The 25,208-nt window shown below is 38.2% G+C and overlaps 1 protein-coding gene across 3 annotated transcripts in view; it reads left to right on the plus strand.

Annotated features, from left to right (window-relative positions):
* Nucleotides 1-23,705, plus strand: part of mib2 (mindbomb E3 ubiquitin protein ligase 2) — a 50,970-nt gene extending 27,265 nt beyond the window's left edge. For all 3 annotated transcript variants that reach the window (XM_023331453.1, XM_023331449.1, XM_023331443.1), the window contains exons 9-19: nt 965-1,127; nt 1,707-1,840; nt 3,928-4,076; nt 4,752-4,908; nt 6,077-6,231; nt 14,963-15,089; nt 15,214-15,474; nt 18,063-18,241; nt 18,566-18,759; nt 19,667-19,732; nt 19,915-23,705. In XM_023331453.1, coding sequence (XP_023187221.1) covers nt 965-1,127; nt 1,707-1,840; nt 3,928-4,076; nt 4,752-4,908; nt 6,077-6,231; nt 14,963-15,089; nt 15,214-15,474; nt 18,063-18,241; nt 18,566-18,759; nt 19,667-19,732; nt 19,915-20,156 — 1,827 coding nt within the window. In that variant the 3' untranslated portion in view covers nt 20,157-23,705. The remainder of the gene's footprint in view (nt 1-964; nt 1,128-1,706; nt 1,841-3,927; nt 4,077-4,751; nt 4,909-6,076; nt 6,232-14,962; nt 15,090-15,213; nt 15,475-18,062; nt 18,242-18,565; nt 18,760-19,666; nt 19,733-19,914) is intronic.
* Nucleotides 23,706-25,208: the final 1,503 nt, after the last annotated feature.

Here is a 25,208-nt window from a genome sequence, read left to right on the forward strand (position 1 = left end):
ATTCTGATGTAAAGAAAAGTTTCCTTTGGGCTATATATGATCACTATTTTTATTTGGGAAAGTATTGCTTGCCTTTTTATAACTAACTTGATTATTGCCCCATGTCTGACTTACCTCAACTAAACAACTAAAATGCCCCGGTCATAATTTTGTGGCTGATTTCTTTGACCTACTAGAAGAAAACTTCATCAGATGGATTTTTTTTTTAAATAATTTTTTAAGAAGAGTAACTATAAAAATATATTTATATCTAGCCTTTCTGTTGTGCTTATTTATGTTAGCATCAAGGAGAGGCTGTAAAGCAAGACTTTTCTATTTTAAAATACGTCAACATATTAAGCTGTTACCTTAGAGATAAATGAGGTTTGCGCATCAACCAAACCACCTTAATATGTATGTTTTTTCTGGACAATAAAAATACTTTCTGTGATCCACAACTTCAAAAAGGCTGTCAGCATTTCAAAATCTAGTATGTTCTCAGAGAGATGGATAAAACAGATTTACTTTGCTGTAAGACCTTCAACCTTACTGTTATCTATTGAAAGTCTCTTTCTCTCACTATGCCTGAATAAAACACTGATATGTCTTGACATGTCGTAAAAATGCAACTCCTTTTAAATAGCTTCTCACATTGCTCTTGCTCTGCTGTGTAAAACCTTTCTGATCCTGACGGAGCTAGCTTTTAGGTTTTCTGTCCACGTGAAGGATTGTTGTTGTTGTAATGCAGCAGCTCATATGTTCGGTGTGTTTGCTGATTGGGGAAAAGAGGCAGATGAAGATAAGTCGGCCCATCTGGTTTCTTCATACATCTCTAATAAATGTACTTACTTCACGTACCAAAATAAATCTGTAATATATCTGACCTGTATCCGAATTAGAAATGAAAATCTCTAAATTACAAAACGAATTGTAACCAGACTACATTCTGCAGGATGTTTGTTAACTTGGTGCCTTTTGTCTGAAGGTTCTTGGCCAGGTGGGAAAGGTGCTGAAAGTATACGCTGATGGTGACCTGCGGGTGGCGTTTGGAGGTCAGACGTGGACGTTCAACCCAGCGTGCCTTACGGCCCAGCCTGCAGAGGTTGATGCCAACCTCATGACGGCCGAGAACCCCAACGAATCTGGAAGTAAGGCCTCTGCGGGAATCGAGGGGGCCCGACTCAAACGCTGCGCTCTTTCAGTCCTCTCCAGCCTTCCTCCTAGCTCCATCTCTGCTTTTGCATGTTTCCTCACACAGGCTGCCAATAAGGGCCTTCTCTTTTCCTTTTTTTCCATTAATGTGCGAACAAGGTGTCTGTTTGTTTAAGCGCTCTTCACCCAAAGCATGTTATGGTCCAGTGTGCTGACAGCAAGACGCTTTGGCAGCTCAGCAGACATTTGTCATCATGTCTGAAGTTCTCAGCAGCCTCTTAATGATGGCATACTCTGTGTTTATGTTCACCTCAGTGGATTGAAAGGTGCTAACATGCCGACGTGTGTGTGTGTGTGTGGTCAGATTCACTCTGCATGGAAGGGACATTTTGACTCATTCCTTTGGTTTTGCTCGGTTCTGACAAATTCATTAGCAGTTGCATCATTCAGATTTTGCCTTCCCCTGCCGAACATCCTTTGCAGTTAACATTTGGATTAAAGAAAGTAACATTTTCCCTCTTTCTTGTGTCTTCCCTTTCCTCAACCTTTCCCTGCTCCTCTTTGTATCTTTTCAGGTACTGTCATCTCCGTGCTGGAGAAGCTGCTGTCTCAGTCCACGGAGCAGGACAACCCCGGCCGGCTCGTCATCGAGGCAGCCCACGGGAGTGCCAGCAAAGTGCGGGAGTTGGTGCAGAAACATCCCGACAAGGTTAGTGCGACATGCTGCAGTCAGGGGTGTGTCTCATTGCTTCAAGAGACAAAACTGCGCATTGATGTGCAGACAGATTCTATTTTTAAATTTTTTTTTTGCATTCTGATTATTTTCACATTTTCCTCTTTTTGTTACTTGCGTTTTCTAAAAAAAAGAGAAATGCAGAAAACTTCTGCACACAATAATGACAAAGTAGAAATGATCTGTTGGAGTTTTTTGTTGAAAATTATAATGACCAGTTTTTTGTTTTTTTTAAAGGTTTTATTGGCTCTAGTGGCCTTTATTTGATAGTTAATTGACAGGAAAGTGGGTAATGAGAGAAGGGGAATCGAACCTGCGACAGCCATGCTGAGGCTGTAAAATCTCAATCCAAACATCTAAAAAAACATGAAAGGGAAGTATAATTCAAAGCCTATCATATATTTGTGTGATAAAAAGAAAAGGAACAGCAGAAGTTATGTCAGAAAACACAGATTGATCACAATTACCATCATGTTTAACCAAGTTCCCCAATGCTTTGCTTGGAAACATCCATACAAATTTAGGAAAACTCTAACCATTACTTTTAAAAAAATGTTTTACGTTATGGATCTTCTACTCCAAGCCTTAAGGGCTGATGTCCTGCAGCATTAAGATGTGTCCCTTTCTCAGAGACCCATCTAAAGTTCACAGGACATTGGCCCTTGATGACTGGACTTGAAGACCCCAGCTTTAAAACCATATCTTCTGGTGTGTATGAGCGCCCTTCTAATGAATTACATTAGAAAGGCACAAATGTGATAATGCTGTTTTTTTTTTTTTTTACCTTTTTGTACCTTTACACTTGCTTCACAAAGAAATGATTACGTCACTGCCGTGTTTTATGTGCAGGGAAAACTCTTTCTAAAGATTAAATGAACCTCATAAATGGAGCTCTGCGACCTTCAGTCGGACAGAGCGAGTTGTTTCCCAGTGATTTGGGGAAAAAACAGCCCTTTTCCATATCCATGTGCAGTACTTATAAAGTGAGGCTACAAATAATTTAACAATCTGAACTCTTGTTTGAGGAGAAAGACGTTAAACATGCTGCGTCCTGACAAACGTCTCTTTATATTGTTTTTTAAAAATCTTTATGCCTATTTTTTTATTTATTTTTTTACAAATAAAATTTCTTGTTAAAGATTATTCTACTTTTTATACCTTGGAGTATTTCGGAAAGCGTGTCCAGGTACGGTGCCTTGTAAAAGTATTGACACCCCATCGACTTTTTTAACGTTTTTTTCACATTCCAACCACGTCAACGTCTGGAGGGGTTAAACACAAGTTCATTACACACTTATTATATATTATGCATTTCTTGTTTCTCTGCTACTTCTACAGCTGCAATTAATTATTATTTTTGAAATTGATTAATTTATCAATTATTCTGATGATTAATTGATTAATCAGATAAAAAAAATCACATTCTACAAATTTTTCATTTAACCCTATTAGCCTTTTTTTTATACAGTTTTAGAAATACCTTAAAAATGGAAATAAAGAAATAATAAAGAAAATTAACATTTTCTTAAAATGCGATACTGTAGTATTCCTTTAGTAAATCTGAACCTGGTGAAGGTAAAACTTTACTACTGGAGGAGCTTTGGCTAAAACACATTTATAGACAAAGGCATTTTTATCTTAAAGCAAAATGTCTATATTTTTTTGTACAGCTTTGGCTTCTGAATATGTTGTTTTCTTCACCTTTTTTTTGAGCCTGTACACTAATTTAGTTGACAACTTTTTTTCAATAATTCATTCATCCGATTGTTTCAGCCATAATTACTTCAAACCCATGTAAAGCACATTGGAGTTTGTTGTTATTAAAGTGAGAAAATGAGGAAAGGTTGAAGGGGGATGAACACATTCGCTGCTGTGTTTGTTGTGCCCCCACGGATCCATTCTGCTATGACACCACTGCCTGGCGGGATTATCTCCCGTCACGTGTATGACGAGCACGGTTGTCCATACGCAGATTATTTCCTGCCAGTGTTTGATCAGCTCTGTTGGTGTGCGCTGCTTCTCTGCTGCGGATGAATCTCCAACTGTGTCTGTGCTCCTGCCAGGTGGATATCAAGAACCAAGGCAAGACGGCTCTGCAGGTCGCCGCTCACCAAGGCCACACAGAGGTGGTGAAGACCCTGCTGCAGGCCAACAGCTCTGTCGAGGTCAAAGATGAAGACGGAGACACAGCTTTACACTACACTGCCTTCGGGTGAGGGCGCATTCATGTTCTTGTGCTGCACTCAGTTGATGAAATGTTTTGATTAGGGCTGCAACTAACAATCATTCTAGTCACCGACTTTTCCGTCGACTGTTCTGATGATTCATCGATTAATAAAATAATAAAAAAAGTTGGCGGAATCTTTTAAACAAGAAAACATTTTATTGCCTAAAATGCAACAACATAAAATCCCTCTAGTGCGCACTTGATCATTTGTAGCAAAGGATGCATCAGTAGCCAAATAAATGCTTCTGCTATCAACACATGAAAAGCAGTACTGTGTAGGATAAATCTGGTGACTGTTTTTTGGATTAATCAATTAATAATTGGATAGCAAAAGGTCCTTAATATTAGTTTTTTTATAACAGAATTTGAACCAGGTGATTCTGAAACTATGACACTTGAGGAGTTCTGGGCAAAACATATTTACAGACAAAGGTTTCTGTTCATCTTTAAATCAAAAATTTTATATTTCTTGTACAGTTTTAATTCTTTCCCTTAGTATGTTGTTCTTTCAGCAACTGACCGTTTTTGAATCTGTATACTCCAGTTAACAATTAATCGATTGCTAATTTAGTCCACAATTAATTCGGCATTTGATAAAAATGAAGACTTGCCAATCAAAAGAATGTATAATTTACCTGCACTGGTTTTGTTTTGACTCAGTAACCAGGCTGAGATTGCGCGGCTGCTGCTGAGCAAAGGGGCGAATGTCAACGTATTGAACAACTCCATGTGCACAGCGCTCCACATCGCTGTCAACAAGGGCTTCACTGACGTGGTGCGAGTGCTGACTGAACATGCGGCTGACGTCAATCTCCAGGTGAGCGGGTGCAGAGTGCTTACCTCTCCAGCGTTAACCGCAATATGTTGTACTATACATTCATGTCCTGAAAAGAACAACAAAAAAAACACCCTAACTAAGCTTGTCACAATTAATCAATTTATCACATAATACATTAAAATGAGCTCAATAATTTCTACTCTGACAATTAATATTTTATTTAATCATAATCCATTTTATTTATGGTTTTGGTTATTTGTGGTTCTTATTTACATCTTACTTATTTTTGGCTTTATTTTGTTTATTTGAAATGTCTTCAAGTTCCAGTAGTTCTTTACAAAATCAAGGTCCATTATTATGCCATTATCATTATATTACTTGAAAATGGTCTCAAACCAACAATGTTATCATTTATCACAATCATTAGTGGGACAATTTATTGTCCAGCAAAAATTTTATTGTGACATGCACAACTCTAATTGATATTTTTTTCTTTAAAAGCTCTTTTTTTTGTCTTTTGTCTTTTTTTTGTGCTAATTTTGGTTGTTGTTTCAACTTTGACTTGTTAAAATAGTGGCAGGATTGTTGAAATATCTTGGGAAGAAATTCAAAATCTTGCACCATCAGACATCGTAGTCATGGATACAGGGGTCCTACACTGTCTGGACAAATTTTAGATATAGATTACGCATTTTCCGACCGACCATGGATGAATTAATCTGCCCTCCGTCGTTCATCCATTTTTAGTCTTTCTCTCCTTCCTTTAGAATTCCGTAGAAATGAAAAAAAATTGTTGGAACTCTGTATGAATATTTATTTATAGTTTTCCTGACCCGGTGTTACTGTCTCATTAAGATAATGTATTTGTTTGAATAGATTTTTTTCAGATGGCCTAACATGCCCGCAGCCTGGCCCTGATTTGACTAACTAACTCAGTTTATTCTGCTTGAATGATGTGGCTACTCAGCTAAAAACATGTCAGCCTGGAGTGTGTTTGTGTTTTATCTGTGACAAATGTGCATATGGTCTATTTCTCCGTCTGCTTTTGCACTGACTTGGAAGAATGTTTCATGGAAGGTATTCAGAGGTCTTCAGACTAAAACAAACGTTTGCTTTTAATTATCGTTGAAAAGCATCCAGGTTCAGTTTTCTTTTAACTTATGCAACATCTTTACTTACTGTGCTGCCTGTCAACTTACTCTGTTAGGATTCATACGGGGACACGCCGCTCCATGATGCCATTGCTAAGGATTTCCGCAGCATCATTGAGATCCTGGTCGTAGTGCCCAACATTGACTTCACCCAGCAGAACCACAGAGGCTTCAATCTGCTTCACCACGCCGCCCTCAAAGGAAACAAACTGTAAGTGGGAATCAAGTCCAAAGATTAAACTTTGAAATCGCTGAGCAATGAAAATCGGGCGATATCAAAGCTAATCAGTTTAAGCAGCAGTCCCTTTGAGGTAAAAAACAAATAATAGTGTAGTGTAATTTCTATATGTTGAGTCCCTTCCCTCTCTTTTCTATTAGAAAAATGCAGAGTAATTTTTATGTAGCTACACTTTCCACATTGTTCTGTATCCTGCTCTTTTGTAGCATCTCATTAGAATGCATGTATCTCATTTTTGGAAAGGATGTGTTTTTTTTTTTTTCTGTGTGTGTGTGGGAATCTCTCCTGTGAGTTCAAATGAGGATCCCAAGGTCAATTCTCAACGCTATCTGTTACAGAGAGCTTGCAGAGCGCTCATCTCTCACACAGTTGTTGCTGCTGTCAGCAGGCCGGGAGTCGATATCTCTCAGAAATGCAGCAATCTGTATTTTTTTGTCTCTCTATGCACACACACACTTGTACTCAAACTTGTTCCCAGACTATATGCAGTAACCTCACCGTTTGGGGGCAAATTAGATAAAACATTCCAGGAATCCAAACAAGCTCTCATCACAGTCTCAGAGAACGTTTCACAGGAAGGACAAGCTCACTGTTTACTTTTCTGACATCAATATATATTGTAAATACCATGGATAGTGCAGTGAAAAGTATTTGTCGCCTTTCTTCTTCATCTTCTGTTTTTTTGTCTTTTTTTTTGACAACTTGCTGTAGTTAACAGAGTCATAAATTCTGCTTTGTGCAAGAACATTCTGAAGGAGAATATCTGTCTATCAACTCAGGTTGTTGAGTGGCCTAGTCAACGTCTGGACTTAAGTATTATGATGCTGTGGCATTACCTTGAGCAAGCTTTTGTTTCTAATGGCTGAAAATTCTTCAATGTAGCAGAGTTGTTATTTAATCAAAATAATTTAAGACGAACAAGTAAAAACAGAAGATGAAAAGGTTCATAGCATTAATGCAGGTGTCTCCAAAGTGCGGGCAGAGGGTCATTTATGCCCCCAGGACTGATTGAGTGTTGCCCCTCCAGCTGCAATTCAAGAATGATACAAATTTGATCCATTCAGCACAGGTGCTTCATACAGATGGAGGCTTTTAATAAGAATGAAGTTGTTACTGACATCATTTTCTTTCAACTGAAAAAGTTAAGTGTGGTACAAAATATTCGTCTTGTTATAATAAGTAGAGTCATGTTCAAGACTTTTACGGAAAAGCCAACTTTGCTGTATCCTAATCAGGTTTTATGTAATTTATTAAACTTATACAACCATTTTTGAAAGAGAGTTAACTAAACCCTACTTTTATCATGAGAATAAAGTTACTCTATTGATGCAAAACATTTTTAAAAAGCTAGATGCCTTTCTTGTAATGCACCAAATGTACAAAATCCTTTTTAAATTTTTGAATTTACAATGAAGAACTACTTACTTTGTTTTTGGCTTGCTAGCATTTTTGATTCAACAATTTTGACCCAAGTGACAAAAGCTCTGGACATGCTTTGCATGTTGCTTGCAATAAAACATCAATTTTACTTTAATCAGACTTCATTTTAGATTTTAGCTTTTAATGTAAATTTTCTCTTCTTCCATTTTAGTAAAAGAACAAACCAAAACCTTCAATATCTCATTTTTGTGTCCAAAAGAGTTTGTTTGATGTTCAGTTCAAGATCAGATGGTTTAAATTTCATCAACTGAAAGACATTAAAAGGAGCATAATGAGCGACATTTTTCTGCTTCTTAATGAGGCTTCTGCTGCCGGGGCTACAAGAGTGAACACAGCTCACTTTTTCTACCAGAAACCTTCACACTAACTGTATTTTGAATAATCATCTGAAGAGCTGCAGAACACTAGCAAAAGTAAGCAGCCATATTGAAAAGTTATGTGCTATTTTGCCACATAAAATACCTAGTTGTGGTTTGTTGACATCTGCTGGTTTGGTTTAGTTTCTTAATGATTTTAGTTCTTTAACTTCTAAAACAGCCTTCTGCAGCAGTTTGCAACAATTGTCATCAGATGCATGCTAGTAGAGAATCCAAGATACTTAAATAATTAGCTCATATTAATACAACCCATTAAGATCTTCATGATATGTATATTGCAATATTGATAAATTATGATATATTTTGCAGCCTCAATCTGCCACGAAAAATTTCCAGACAAAAGAGACACCATGGAAGTCTCTATTTTTCATATCTGCTCTCATAGCAACCAGTCCTCACTTCATATGTGTGTGTGTACGTGTGTGTGTGTGTGTGTGTGTGTGTGTGTGTGTGTGTGTGACTGCTGCTGTTGTACAAAACAATAAACCAGGTACCTGAATGTTCTTCTCTCTGTGGTTAGTCACACAAGATAACGCCATCCCTTCTTGTCCCCGTTGCTTAAAAGCTTGTCCCTGAAAGGTGCAATTAGGGTATCTTATTTGTGTGAGGTGTGTATCGCAGCTTTCTCTGTAAACATGCCAGTTAGGGGCAAAGTGAATTCCTGTAATTTTAGCGCAGCTGATAATTTATTAGATTTAGAGAAATCTAGTGAAACATGCTACTTTCATAGTAAAAATGAATGATATCAACAAGTTATGAAAGATGGAGAAAGCCATTTTCTTTATACTTGAGAAAATTCATTTCTTTATGCTTGGCTACATGTGACCAGTGTCTCACACTTCCACCAAGTGTCTTTGATACTGGTCACATATAGGCTCCTTAGTTTTCCGTCTGTCTGGCACAGAGTGTAAATCTCAATCACAAACTGGGCATGACACTGACCAGGCAGGAAGAGACTTAGTGGATTACTCAGAGTGTGTTTTCACAATGACAAAGTCTCATCCAGACATGATATAAATGTTCTACTTGTTTCTGGTTTTGTTGTTTCATCCTCTCTGAGCAGGTTGGGTCCAGTTAGCACTCTCATTTCCACCAAGTCTCTTCATAAATGCTATTAAAATGCTTGAAACACAACTATTTATATTTAAACTGTAGTCCTGAATAGTACATATTGCTGATTGGTGACTGAGAACCTAGAAATCAATTGTAAATGATGCCCAAAGTCCACCATATGTCAACGTCAGCAATATTATATTTATGTCATGTGTATAAAGCAAGATATGCCAAAGTAATGGACAAAAAGAGAAGTCAACTTAAACTAAAAATGACAAAGGCAATCTCATACAAACAATAAAACAAAAATAGAATTGGAATAAACATTGCAATGTTTAAAGAAAACTGTAAAGTGAAATGAAATATAAAAATAGAAAATGTGAATCTCTACTTCAGTTGAAAGCCAATTAAACATGGTGGGTTTTGAAACGTGCCCTACTGTCTATTGTTCATATAGATTGGTGAACTATTCCATCATTTTTAGCAATTATAAACAGATGTATCTTGTGAAAGTCAAACCTGTGAAAAGAACCTAAAAATACAGGAAGTCAGTTTAGTAAGGTCAACAGTTGAGTGATAAGCCTCTGCTTATAGTTCCTGTTTATATTCAAATGGCAGAATATTTTATCTTTTGCAAGCAATGAAGTAATGACTGATCTAAGTTGACATAGATCAGTCATTTTCAACACTTTCAGATTAGTCATCTGAAAGTGTTGACAGCACTTGTGAAAGCATGGATACTTCCTTCAGTGTCTTCATGCGGTAAAGCAAGGCTTTACACTGGCAAAAGGTGAAATCTGGAAAAGAGCTAGCTTTGACACCTGAATTGGTTTGCTTTATGAATTTAAAGGAGCCATCAAGAAACACAGTATATCAAGATTCTTAACCAAAGACCGATTATACGAAGTAAATAGTTAAAGTAGGTTATTTGGAAAGTTTCCTCTCCCAATGGACACAATTTCTCGTTTTTTTTAATCATTGAAATTAAGGAAATTTAGCAGATGGATTGAGGTGACATGTGCAAAGCTTTGTATTTTGTACCTACAAATCCAAAGGTTGTGGGATAGATTAGAAATCTTCGATTAGTTAAGACTTAGAGACTTGGTATTGGTCAGTTTTCTGCAAAAGAAGCCTTTTTTCATACTTAATAATCTGGCAAAGCTTGTGTGAAAACTGTATAGTTTTTAAGCATTTAACATTTAGCAAAGCTACAGAACTTATTTTTATGTTGCATCTATCTATCTATCTATCTATCTATCTATCTATCTATCTATCTATCTATCTATCTATCTATCTATCTATCTATCTATCTATCTATCTATCTATCTATATCTATCTATCTATCTATCTATCTATCTATCTATCTATCTATCTATCTATCTATCTATCTATCTATCTATCTATCTATCTATCTATCTATCTATCTATCTATCTATCTATCTATCTATCTATCTATCTATCTATCTTCCTGATTTCGATCGAACGATATATATATATATATATATATATATATATATATATATACACTGTATATCACAATTACTCTGAGTATCATTAGCAAGCATAGACATCAGTCTCTGTCAGTGTTTCTTGTAGGTAGTTCATATTTCCAAATACAGGCTGTCTTATTACAAATGGTAAAAGGAGAGAGAGGGGAAAAAGCAAAGCAATTTTTTAGGCAATAAGTCCAGCCTTTCTGTTTCTAGGTACATTTTCTTCTTAACTATTTTGATGTTGGTATCAGTGATAGTGTGATAGATAACTATCAGTGGTAGTTACTGTGACCTAAGAGTGTTTAGCTGTAGTGCGTTCACTGATTAAAAAAAACAAAAAAAGTCAGATTTTTGCCTTTCCAAATGGCTGAAAATCTTATCAGGCTATTTCTTTGGATGCCCCTGATTACTTTTCCCCCTATTTTATCTGTCTTAATTTCTCTTTACTCCTGTCACATTCTTCATGCATACCGCCTTGTCACATTTGACCTAGTTAAAAAGATACGGACCCTCCTGATTGTTCTAAAAATATAATTTCCGTTCAGATCTGTACAGGAGAGTTGCATGTGCACAAAATAAAAGACACAACTTGCAAGTGAGCAAGAACAGTGCAGGAGAATTGGGACCTCTGCAGGCAATTCTTTAATTAATGTTCAGTCTGCTCTGGCACGAGTCGTGTGTTCAGGTCTCTGAGTTCAGGCTGCAGTCTTCAGCATTCATTCAGCCTGACACCAGCTGCTTCATGCCATGAAGAGAGACATGATTTACAGTGTTCAGGAATGGCTCTCTTTACTAGTTCATTCATGTATCATCAAACGTCCATCACTGCACTTACACTGACACGTGTGTGTGTGTGTGTGTGTGTACACATTACATTTAAAGGTCAAGGCTCATTCAGTTTAAGTGATTTGTCTTTGTTAGGTTAGCTAACTGTGTTTTTTTTTTATTCTTCAGTGTTTCTGCTCAGTTTGGAAAGAGTCATAAAACATAGATTTGTAACAAAATCAAACTTGATAACTCTTAGACCCTGTACACACGTAGCCAACAGAATATCTCCGCCGTGTCATTTAAAAACTAATATTGTGCACACAGAATCCGTTTCAGAAAAGTTTTCATCCACATGAACCCACTAAAATAATGAGGTGTTTTAAACATGCCTGACCCATAGGGGGCGGTGTGGTGCAAAGCTAAAATCTACGTCAGCTACTCTGATTGCTTCAAAACAACCACAGCTTCCTGTTAGGAATTAAACATGGCGCCAGGAGGTTTATTTTTAAAAATAGGGTGTTAGAATACAAAATTGATCAAACGTAACACAATGTTGATTGAGAATTACATCAAAGCAAGTATGGGGATATGCTGACGCATTATTTGCGGCAGACTTTAATGAGCGCCACCCTAAATTTCAGTTAGTACACAAGCAAACACAAATTCAGAGTTTTCTCAAATCTCCGCTGGTCTGAGTTTTTATAAATAATAAATTTTAGTAATATTAAAAGTTTTGTGTGAATTAGTCATTTGTTTTTATGGTGAGCTGTAGTCATGGCTACAGGGTTCCTAACTCGGTTTAGAACAGTTTAGGACATGCAACGCATATTTTCCAGATCTGTCTCGATTGAGTCATCCATAGAGTGATTGGTTAAATTTTGCAAGTTCCATATTTAAACCCAGTAGAAAAAACTGCCATCATTTGTACAGTGATCTTTTATATCTGCTCTTTAATATATTGACCTAAAAGGACTAGGAAAAACATGTGATTCACACTTAACCTCACACTTACCCCAAACTAAAACAATCTGTTAATCTGTTGATGTTTTGTCTTGCAGAGATAAATTGAGGGTTGTTTCCAAATTCATAAACTGAAGTTATTTCAGAGAGCAGCTGTGAACATCTGTTTTTTTGTGACAGAAAGACAAAAATGGATTGTTTATCAGTCTATGTATTTTGTTTGAGGAAATGGAAAAAGACAGCTAAAAAGGCCTCCCTGTGCCAAGTTCACAGGGAGGCCTGGGAAAGTGAAGGAACAAGGCATGTTGCCAGATATCTTCTGAAGACGCAAATGGGTTAGATAATGGGTTAACGGTTTATACTGGAGAAGAGATGCCGCTCTGGTTTGACTTCATGACGTTTCTCCCTTTGTAACTTTACTTTTCTCTCTTTATCACTCCTTTTTCCATCTACTGTCAAATATTTTCATAGCATGACAGTCACTATTGATAATTTCACATAATCTATTATATACACAAAATAAGTTTAGTTTAAACGTGAGTCTGAATGGACTCACTTCATTCAGAACTATTGGCATTTTGAATTTATTTTGCATTTTGAATTTATTTTGCTTTCACTGAGCTTTGATCACATACCAAAAAGTCTCAAAATTCATTCATGGTCATCTAGGTCTTAATGTGAAAGCAGAGAACTGAGGATGAGTTGGTACAGACGGGAGTGGCTACATTAAATAAAAAAACCTGAGCAGTTTAATCTTTTGACTGTGACGTGGAAAGCAGGAACTGCTGTATAAGAGGCTCAGTCAGCGCTTGGACCACCAGCTTACAGATCTGCAATGCAGGTAGCTGTGACCTCTGGCAATGTCTTCTTTGGATGCCTTTAAATCACACAGGCAATCCAAGTCACATCTGACTGACTCTGCTACAAACAAACGAGTTCAGCCCACACCTCCGAATGCATTCGCAGTGAGCAACTAATGAATAAGGAGTTGTTATAATCGATTAATCATGTCAGTAAAAGCTGTTTCTACAGAGGTCTTTGCACATCAGCCGATGCTCTCCGCCCTTCTCCTCGTTATTCTTCGCTTTTGAAACAACGGACGGCAGGGTCGTCTGTCAGCGTGTGTGCCATCAGTGTTTCCACACAGTAAAATCCTGCAGAGGCAAGCAGTAAATTAAACCCAACTTCCTCCAGAAGTTTTGGTTCATGTCACACTAATGCCTCTGTGGTGATTTGCCAGCTTCCTGGGCGCTTGCTAAGGCTGTCGGCTTCAATTTCACATTTCATAAAGCCCACTCAGGCAGAGAGGAGAGGGTATTCAAACGGCGCAGCCCAGACTTGCACTGCATAAAATGCAAACAAAGTTGCGATGGTCTCATTTCACTGACTGAGGCCTCATTACGCTCTGCAATTAAACAGACTGATATTCAGCTTAATGCGCCGCAACCTGACTAATCCTGATGGATGGCAAACAGGAAGGTTAATATTTGGGACTTTGTCTCGAGTCATGTTGAAGAGCACACTTTCTGCTCAGATGGTCTTGTTAGCAGCTTTTGAACCAGCTGCTGTTCTGTTCAGATGTCAGGAACTTGGACTTATAATAATGAGGGCTTCTTGTTATGAAAACTATGCGCTTTGTAAACGAATAATGAAAAGTACACAATGGTGCTTTTGTGAAAAAAAAAAAAACAAAACAAAACAACAACTCCATGTTGAATCAAATGTATGAAAAAAGGTCACGAAATAAAGAAAATTCACCGTAAACTTCTCCTCTTCACAACAGTAAATGTCAGTGTATTTTATTGGGATTTTCAATGATGCAGTCAAGCAGAAACTAATATTTCATTTTGTAGTGAAGGGAAAATTATACATAGTCCTTCAAAGTGTTGACTAGAGATTGGTAGTAACTAGTTACATTTACTCAGTTACATTTTGTTGAGTAATTTTTTGAAAAAAAAAAAACCCAAACTATTAGGGTTATTTTTACTGCGCTGTGTTTTTTTTTTTACTTTTATTTGAGTAATTTCATTATGAAGTACCGCTACTCTAGCGCTGACCACTGTGAGTAGCCTTACTGAATAATGAACAAGCTTGTTTTAGCCAAAAACTCACCAGACATGCACACCTGCAGTTTTTGTTAGTTTCATATGTTTCGTATTGAAAGAAATTTGGAAAAAAAGTTCATTTTGCCTGATTTTGTAACTATGTTATTTATATGTATTATTTTCATTTTAATCTTTAAAATATCAAAATGTCCACATAACTTCATTCTTTTGTTCGTCTGATTTATGTAATTGATATTACATAAATGTAAAATAATTGCTCTTTTTATCAGTACGGTAATCAGTACTTGAGTTGCCTTTTTACCAAATACTTTTTTGGTACTTTGGCTACTTTTTACTTTTACTTCAGCAAAACTATGTTGAATTAGCTGAAGTAGTGCTTCTCTTATTTGAGTACAATTTTTGGGTACTCTGCTGTTGCTTTAATACATACAAATCTGACAGACATGTCGTGTTTTCTGGGTTTTTCCTCTGCCAGCTTACGAATAGTTTTTATATGGGTATAATCTGAGTTGTGACTGGTCAAGTTGTCTGTTCATTTTGCCTTCAGGGCCACAGAAAAGATCCTGGCTCGAGCTCGACAGCTGGTGGACGTTAAAAAGGAAGACGGCTTCTCTGCCCTTCATCTGGCTGCTCTCAACAACCACAGAGACGTCGCCGAGGTCCTCATCAAGGAGGTGAGCCAGAAATAAGAGCTCCAGTGTCGCCTCTTTAGTATTCATTTTTATTTATTCATTTAAATCCACATTTGATGTAAAAAAAAAAAAAAAAAAGCATTTCATTCGTCTTGTTTCTTGTTAGGGGCGCTGTGATGTCAATATCCGCAACAACCGAAACCAGTCACCGCTGCAGCTGTCCGTCACACAGGGCCACACGGACCTGGTGCAGCTGCTGGTGGACGAGGGCGCCGATGTCAACATGGAGGACGAGGACGGTGACACGGCGATGCACGTGGCCCTGCTTCGCCCGCAGCTGGCCAACGTCATGCTCACCCCGTCAGCAGGGGGCAGCAGCACGGAGGAGGGCAGCGAGGGCTGCTCGTCCACGTCGCTCTACTGCAGGGTGAGGGCCGATGGGGAATCTAAACATGGAGGGCGGGCTTATTAAATGATAGATTACTGTTACTTTCTACTTGGAATTACAAAGGCATTGTTGGACAGAAACTCATCCAAAGGCCTCAAATCACAAAGTTCAAAGTACAAGTTGCACTGGGAGATTATTTCACTTATAATTTGTCCTTTTTCATCAATATTTAGGATGTAAATTATATTTTTAAAGCGTCATGGAGCTAGTAGAACTAATGCGCAAGTCTAGAAAATATCAGTTGCTCTGCATTGTAGGTGTACCAATATTTTTTATGCCATTAAGATGTGTTATTGGTAAATTCTGGATTAAAGATATTCATTTGCTTTAAACAATACAATTAAAATAAATTTTTTTCGGCATATCTACTTTCAGCTATGAGAGGATGACGGCTATGCGAACACAGAAATTCATATTTTATATTCCTTGTATATTGTTGACAAGGTATTGTTGACTTAAAACAAGCTCCTTAAAAATTATTTGCTTAAAAATGACATGTCAGTTAGTTTCGTCTTATTTTAAATTTACTTAAATATTTGCCCTAGAGACTACACCAAATATACTTAGTAATATTTTGTGTTTTTGAAGTGTAATACCTGAATCTGTTTAAATAAACAAAATGGCCAAGTATGTAGTTAAGAACTTGAAGTGACAGTTACAAAACAAAGAGGTAAAAATAAATGAATAACCCCTATATAAGTCAACATGAGATAAATAAAGTAATAAAGACCTAACCAGACGTTGCTGATCTACTCTAAAATAGAAACATCTAATTCTTGTAGCCTTAAAGAGATAAATATAGTCTCCAAGTGAGATTAAAAAAAAAAGACGCTCTGGGAAACATATAGGAAACACAGTGAGGCAACAGACCTTAACCAATCAATGTTACAGTGTATGCTTAGTCTCCTGGGATATGTTTAGGACGAAGCTGTTAGTTGGGTTCCAGGTAAACAGCAGGATGAAAGGTGAAAGAAGGTAAAATGGGGATTTAGGTGGCTGAGCTTGGAACAGATTTATCTGGGGAAAAAGGACCTCAGTTCATTGTGCAAGCAGGTCGCAAGAACCCAGATTAACTTAAGAGACAGTAATAAGGTTAGAGTGCAGAGAAGTGGAGCTAAATATAACCTGAGGAATGTGTTATAGTTTCAGTGTTTAATAAAAGTAAAAATATGGGTACAGAACATAAAAGATTCACTTTCTTGAAGTAAAGATGATGTCACGTTCAGCTCTGTTGTTTCAAAGGTTGTATTTGTACGAGGTCCACAGCGTTATTGGGAATAAATTTAGAGGGAAAAGTCAAGAATGGAAATAAGCCAAGATGAAGCTTTAGTTAGGAGGTCTGTGATGCTTACTGAACTGTTTCCATTATGGAAGACTAGAAACACTCTGATCAATTTTGTGGACAATTTCTGATCTCCCATTTTCTTTTTCCTTTGAAGCTTTGATCTACAAATTCCAGCGTTAGTTGACTCAGATTTCTCTTTACAAACTTTAGCGTGAGAATGTATAAGAATAGTAATAAAATGTGTTCTGTAGGGTCATCACTGATTAATTAAATTAGAACCAGAAGTAATTTTACAGTGTTTGCGTGTGAGCTTTAGCTGTGAAACAGGGTTTTACTAGAACAAATATGATGTAGTTAGCATTTTGTCTGTGCCGTGCTACCAATTAGCATGGCTAGTAGTAATAGAACAGTCGGATGCTAAAATCAGCTAACTTTTCATCTTCTTCTCTCAATAACAGCATCCACCTAGAGGGGTGATATTTGTTCGATGTAGTTGTCTTTATTTATGGTATGTTCACTGATCAGACAAAAATAGATTTTTGGGTTTACGACTAGCCTGGTCGGTGATTAGTGTTGATCATCCCTTTGCGGTCAATAGACGACTCATCTGTGTCTAAAGTGTGCTTTGTAAGTATCGAGTCAGTTTGATGTTTGGTAGAATTGTGCAGACCAGAACTGCACTGTCATCAAAATGTTTGTCCCTTTTGTATTTCAGAGGCATTAACGCAACCCTTTGTCAAACTCTATTATTTTTTCTTAGAAAAAAACCTTCTGTTGTTCCCCTGATGTGAAACATTTCAGACAAGCTCTGTCCCATTACATGGTGTAAATATTTCATGATTTAAAAGAACATCCTCACCGCTCCAGATCACCGCTAACACTGCAGCTCCTCTCAGCATCATGGGCTTTGAGCCAACACACACACACACACACACGCACACACACACGCACACACACACCAACCCACCCATACACAGCCATGATGGTGGCTAGACTTGAGTGCTCGGGGCCGTTTTGGCCACCGTCAGCAGATGAGTTGTCCTGGGAGTACTTCTGTGCTGATTAGATGTGGGTTTATGTAGCGTCTAAATCTGGATGACTCTCATTGAACTTCTTACACTTATCTTATGCTCAATTCTCCTGCATCTTTGACTTTTGTTTTTAGAGTTTTCTCTTGGAATAACACAATCTCATTTATAATGGTTTTATCATAATGGTTTTAGCTCAGACTTTCCGTCCTCCTCCTCCTTATCCTCTCGTCTTCCTCCTTCTGTGTCCACAGCTGAATGCCTCGGGTCTCCTGGGGAACACCGAGCTGAACGTCGCCATGGCGATTGCTTGTTTTCTGGCCCAGGAAGGTGCTGACATCAGCTACGCCAACCACAAGGGCAAGAGTCCTCTGGACTTGGTGGGAGACAGCACCATGATGCAGCTTATTAAGAACTTTTCTGAGAAGCACAGGTACGTGTTCAGAAAACTGGCATAGAAGTCAGCTATGATCTATGGGCTGACAGTCAGTTCGATTACAGGGCAACGACAAGGTTATTTTGGTTTGAGTATAAAATTAACAATAACCCCCCCCCCAAAAAAATTACATTTTCATTGGATAGCAAGAAGCAGAAACATTGTGCAAGACAGACTAGAAATGAAATGTAGCTCATAAAGAAACATTTTTATGACAACAAATCCATGTAAGAGTTTGATTTAGATAAAAAAATGTAGTTTTTTTATGTTAGCGTGTTAGCCATTTCAGAGGAGCTCTTATGGTTCTCTGTTGTCGTTCAGGTTGCAGCGCCTGCAGGCCATCACATGTGGGCAGGGCCTGAGCAGCGCGAGCCTGCGGCGGGTCCACACAACGCCCAACACCATGACCAACCTGGTTTTTCCCACACCGGCCGGTCCCAGTGAATGCCTCATCTGTTCTGAGCTGGCTCTGCTGGTTCTGTTCTGTCCCTGCCAGCACAGCGTGGCCTGTGAAGGTACGTCTGCAAGCTGAGGCGGCGAGGGGCGTCGGGAGGAGTGTCTTCTATGTATTCCAGATTGACTGTGGATCCTTAAAAAGCCATAAATCTATGTATCTACTATTAAGGCCTTAAAATTTACCTTAAATTTGTCAATCAAGTGTCTTAAATTTTGTCTCGGCAGAATTATTTAATTGTATATTCTATGTGTATGTTTATTTTTCTCATGGGATTTTTCTGGCAGGCAAAAGGTTGAGTCACACAGACATCTTCATTCAGACTCAATGCTAGCATACCCTCGCTGGCTAGCTAGCTTTTTTTTTTTTTTTTTTTTTTTTTTGCATCTATGATGGGTAAATATAAATTTATGGCCAGAGAAAGTACATTTCTGTGGAGATAGAGATAGACATGTCACAATAACACATTTTGCTGGACGATAAGTTGTCCCAGCAGTTATTGCGATAAATGATAATGTTGTTTTGAGACAGTTTTCAATTAATATAAAGTAATATAATGATAATGGCATAAAAAAAATGCAAAAAGACATTCTCAAAGATCAATAAACTTTCAATTTTAATGAACATTTAACTGGAACACCTTTTAAATATCCAAAATGAAATAAACAAAACAACAGAAACAACAAATAAAATGACCTATGAAGCCTCTGAAAACAAAATTGTACTTTAATAAAAGGGTTAGTTGAGACTCATCCTGTTTTTGGTAGAAAGAGAGAAAAAACAGAAAATAATAAATCATGCAAGTGGAAATTATGGAGCTGGTTTTAATTTATTATGGTATTAACTGGTTTACTGTTTACTGCCACAGGCCTGTAGGATCTTTCATAATGGTCATAAAAAGTCTTAAGTTTGAGTTGGTGAAACGTGTAGAAACCCTGTAGTCAGTAACACTAGTTTTGTCTTAACAGAATGTGCACATCGCATGAAGAAATGCATCAAATGTCAGGTCACAATAACCAAGAAAATACGGCAAGGTAAGAGGAGATTAGAAACTTTTATTTTCTGGTGTGCGGAACGTTTCGGAGCTAGCTTCTGTCCATTCCTGGAATGGAGTGGCAACAAACAGCCGACCAGTCTCATCTTTCACAATAATACTGCAACTACACGTAAAACTCTGGATTAAAACTGGGCATTGTCAATGATTTTGACTCCGCAGACCAAACCGAGGTGGACTGCAGCCCCGGCACCGAGAACTCTGAGCAGCACAACCTGCTGGAGCAGCTGCAGTCCCGCTACAGGCAGATGGAGGAGCGCATCACCTGCCCCATCTGCATCGACAACCACATCAAGCTGGTCTTCCAGTGTGGCCACGCCTCCTGCATCGACTGCAGCGCCGCGCTCAAGACCTGCCCCATCTGCAGGCAGACCATCCGGGAGCGGATCCAGCTGTTTGTCTGAGCTCCAGGTTTGTGTCCTCCTGGGTCCGCCGGCCCACAGACCCCAGAGACGGAGCCCGGGAAGGGAAGGGAAGCTGCGCCGCTCTCGTGCCCTCTCGTCTCTGGCCGCCGCACCTCACCAGCGGCGGTCAAACATTCGTTCGACTTTTTTTCTAAAGAGACGCTGCTGTAGATCGCTCAGAGTTTGCTGTTACATTTTGGGTTCATTTCCATCTGGAACAGCGGAGGAACATTGCTTTAATTTAAATTCCTGCTGCAGGACAGGCTCTGAGGAATCGCACGAGGCAGAGTGGGCGTGGCGCCTTCATCCATTTTGAATCCTCTTGATTGATAAAGGAGCAACTGGGGGCGGAGGGGGTCCTCCTCGTGTTTCCTGTTGTACTTTGTCCGACCCTTCTGCTGCTTTAAGTGGATGTCTGTTACCCATCATCCTCTGTGGTTTTCTGGCCTCTTTTGTTTACATGTCTGCGCAGAGATCGGTTGTTGTCCTGGCGCTCCTTGGCCCGTGAAGTACATTGCTCTCATTTACATCCATCTCTTCATTCTCAATGTAAGGCTCTGCAGAGAGAGGGTATAGCTGAAAGCTCTCTATGCAGACCCCAAAACACTTCTGTCTATATGCAAAGGGAGACAGACACTATATATGCATGAGTTTATGCATATTATCCAGCTGAAAACGACTTGTTTTGTCACAGATAAACTAGGGTTTTGTCTTACTCTAGGGTTACGCTTGTGGTTGCCAATGTACCTTTGACTACAAAGTTTTATTTATGTGTGAAAGGTGTTTTGTCTTGTTTATCTTGGTGTTTTGTTTCTACTGAGGTTTAACCCAAGCCTACGTCTGCTACTCAGGGTATTGCATCTTGGAAGCACTTGGACTATCCATAAATGTTTTAGGAGCTCACACCAACACCATTACAGTGCGTTGTATCGATTTGTTCTGGTGGATCACCAAGAGGAGGAAATGTAACAAAAACAAATAGATTTTGGCATTAATGACTAAAATAAACACAAAACATGTCATTCTCAGTTGAAATGTGGACGGTTGTGGAGCAGATTCTGCGAGAAGACTTCAATTTCCCTTCAAAACATACAAAATAAAGAAGTGAGAAGGTGCAAACTCTTCCTAATGAAAAAAACAAAACAAAAAACTGGATCCAAATCTGGATTAACATGGATTATCTTTTTAGTCTAAAGCATCTCAAGTTTCCTTTTCACAAATTATACTAAAAATCTCATATTGACACATTCTCTCTGGTTCACAAGAAAATAGGCCTCACTCATTATGACAGTTGAAATTAATATCAGTTCTTCATGCTTTTGTTATTTCTGCTTCATACTTATGATGAGTTAAGCTGATCATAAGCGCAGCACTGAGGGTCTGCAGGCGGCCAGCAGCTGCTCCACTCACCGTTATTAGGCTACTAGCATTATGCTGCATAAATGTGAAAAATGGAGAAAGTTATATGAGCTTTTCATGAGTTATTTCATAACCTGTTGACCTTATTCAGCTCCAAAAATATAAAAGATATAAAATACTGAGGAGGAACCCCATAAGCTGTTACCCTGGCTGATGACCTCTGATCTGTAAAAATCACGACTTGTGATAGAGCGTCTTTTATTGATTCTATTCAACATTTTTAACCAAGAAAATCTTTTTTATAGAGAACAAAGCATCTGTTTTGTCACTTTTGGCGACAACTGTGCTGATTAGGGCAACACGATTTATAGAATGATGGTTTTTATTTCTGCTTTTTGTTTTTGTTGTTTTTTTTTTTTTTTTTATCCAGGAGCAGTTTGAGTAGCTCTGCTCTTTTAGTGAAATTGGCTCAGGTCAGTTTGGGGTCATTTCTGTGTCTGACCGCTCAGCTATATGCTTTGACAATACCTCTCCAAGTCTGTGAATGTGAGCCCCTTGGACCTTGCAGATGAGCGAGTTTTGTTTTTATTTTCTGTGGGAATCTTGATGGTCACACAGCCAGCAGCACTGATGATGACACTCCCGTCATCATCAGGCCTCATGGTAAAACAGTCTAGACAGTAGGAATTACTGCAGATGCAATGAGTGCAGGCCAACTACGAAGGTGGTTTGAAATGCGTCATAGCATGTATTTAGGGTTGTTTCCATGTGGTTGGGTTGTCCAGGATGGGTGCTGGTGCCAGGTGTTGTCCAAACATCCCCAATCAATATAAGAAGGTTCCACACAACTTCATGTCTGATTGTGTTGGTCTGCTCCTTAAGGTTTTTCACTGGATTCCCCCTATTTAAAGAGGTTCATGCTTTGTTTTTGTTTGTTTTTTTGTTAGTTTTTATCAGGTGTATCGTGCAATGTGTAATCACACACACAAACACACAGTCTGTGTGTTTCTGTCTAAGGTTCACATCTTGTCTTACCAGTGGAGTATTTCAGAAGCAAGCCGCCCCGTTTTTCCTCCTCTGGAGATCTGGATTGTACATCAGCTTCGTCGTTTTATTAAATTTGTTTTTTTTTTTTGTATGTTGTGTTTTCTTTGAAGGGCTTATGCATATATAACAACGACAACAACAACAAATCTAGTCTAATTTTAATTGAATCTTTTTTCTTATTTTTTATCTGGAACTTCCAGAGACAGGAGGGGTTTTTAATGTCCTCAGTGTCTCCCCGACGGTGGGAGAGACAATGTTAAAGATGTACATTTGAATGTTGGTAGGGGAGATAATGTATCCTGTCTCACGCTGCCTTTTTTTAAATATGTGAAGAAAAACAAAAACGTCTAAAGAAAAAAAAAAAAAGAGCTAGGATATCCTTGTGGTTTGTGATGAGGAAATGACTTTTACATCAGTGCCAAATCGCATGAGGTTGTGCATGAACCTGAACATGAACCTGAACATGAACATGCACGCCCGTTACTACACAGATGCACTCTTCTACCCCAACCCCCCCTCGACGTCAGACGGGGGGCAGATTATTCTAGCGGTGTGTTACAAAGCGAAACAAAGCATAGCGTCGGGTTCGACTCCGGATCGGACGTCTTCTTTCTCTCTCTCTGTTTGTGGTGTTAGCCTTCTAGCTTCAGCAGTCACACGCTGAACCTCTACGACAGAAGACGCTACTCTCATTCCCAAAACGTGAGCCGTTCTGAGCTTTTTACAACTATATATGTACTTATATAATATATATATATATATATATTTATATTTTGTGAGACATTATCAATCAAGGGACATGTTTCTTATAGAAGTTTCAGTATTTAAAGATTGTCCTTTGGTGTTCTGAGTTGATGGGTTTACAGGCGAGGCAATAATGTTTAAGAGAAAAAAATGTGTGAAATTGTTTTAATTTCCTTTCCTCCTTTTTAAGGAGTCTTGCTGTGAGCGCGGCGAAACGGTTTCTGTACAAAAGTTCTTAATTAAAGCAGCAAAATGTTACTGTCTGTGTTTGTACAGTTCGACTCTCGGAGTTCTGATGTTGGCCTTACTGTCCATTCCTCCTCTGTTGATGTTTCTTTTTCAGTTGAATTCTGTACAAAAATATTTTGCAATAAATATGGAACTGTTTTTTAAAGACTGGATCATTTGTTTTATTACAGAAACAGCATTTAACTGAAAGAATCGGGTTTTAAAGCTATTTTATGAGATATTTTGTCAGTTTTGAAGATGAATTAGAATTCAGTTTGCCCAGAAACGTGTGACTAATGACCAATATGTTGACTTTCTGATTTAAGCTGGAGCTGAACAGAAAAAAAAAAAAATTCCATTCTTTTCTTTTTTACCAATCAAGTGTGAGTTAGTTTTAAATTTCTGATTGATGGGTATACCTCTAACCAGAATACATATTACTTTTTGTTTCCTTCATAAGTCCTTATTTTAAAGTTTGTTTTTATGAACGAACCTCTTTGAGGCAACAGTAACTTACTTATTTTAAATTGATGGGTTATTGTTGTAAGGAAAGCTGTGCGACGTGCCTTTAATTGAAATTCTACTTTTAGTTTGTTGTTTCAGAAACTTTTGTGTCTGAAATGAAAATCTCCTACATGTTCCTGAAATGATGGTTCAGTTTTTCAATGAGAAATTGCATGTCTGACAAAAATAATGGGTTGTCCTCTTTTTGATTTATTATCTGGCTGTAAATGTCATAAATACATAAGAATATTTATGACCAGCGTTATGAGGTAGATTTACAATGTTTGATTATTGCTGTTCTCGGCCACCAGAAGGGTTGAAGAAAGTGGTGGGAATGCAGATGTTTCCCGTGATTTGTTCATTTTCTTTCTGCTATTTTCTATATGAACTTTGGTTCTTATGCATTTGGCAGCTTAACTGTAACAGTGAGCTGCAGCAGCTACAGGGCAGCCACTAAACATCCACTGAAACGTGACGTAAGCTGGCAAGTGGCCTCGAACTCACTGTCATTTCAGACTTGTGTTAGTGTGTCAGAATGTGTTTGAAAGTGCTATATTTAGTCAACTCTCCTGATTTGTTTTAAGTTTGTGATCCTGTTCCATTCCAGAGGGATTTTTTTTGTTTGTTTGTTTTAAATGAGACATGTTTCCTGATCCCTTTTCTTCTTTTTCTTAGGAGTAGACAAAGATTTTTTGTCTACTCCTAAGACATTTACTCCTTTTTCATTTACACCTCAGGTGCAAGATGCTCTCAACAACAGACTGATAGATCTTCAGCATCTTGCTGCAAACCTTGAATGATCTCAGCTTCCTCACGAAGTCCCGTCTGCTCTGTCTCTACTTTGTACGGCTTCACTGTTGCATCTCCAGTCCAGGCTGTTGTCCAGGCGAACACTGAGATATTTATATTCCTCAACCACCTTCACTTCTCCCATGATGAAAATATGGTTTGACCTGATCTTGTTCCTCCAGAAATATTGCTTCATACCTTCGAAATCTTTCTAACAGCTTCATATTTATTTATGAATTGTCATGTTGCTTATTATATGTGGAGGTAATGATTGCTACCATCGCCCTAATTCCATTACTTTGTGTTCTGTATTATTTTAACTTTTTTTTTTAACACAAAAAAAATGTTTTCTGATTTTATTTTGTTCACTTGTCAACACAG

This window comes from Xiphophorus maculatus, chromosome 1, assembly GCF_002775205.1.
Source record: "Xiphophorus maculatus strain JP 163 A chromosome 1, X_maculatus-5.0-male, whole genome shotgun sequence".
NCBI classification, from domain to species: domain Eukaryota; kingdom Metazoa; phylum Chordata; class Actinopteri; order Cyprinodontiformes; family Poeciliidae; genus Xiphophorus; species Xiphophorus maculatus.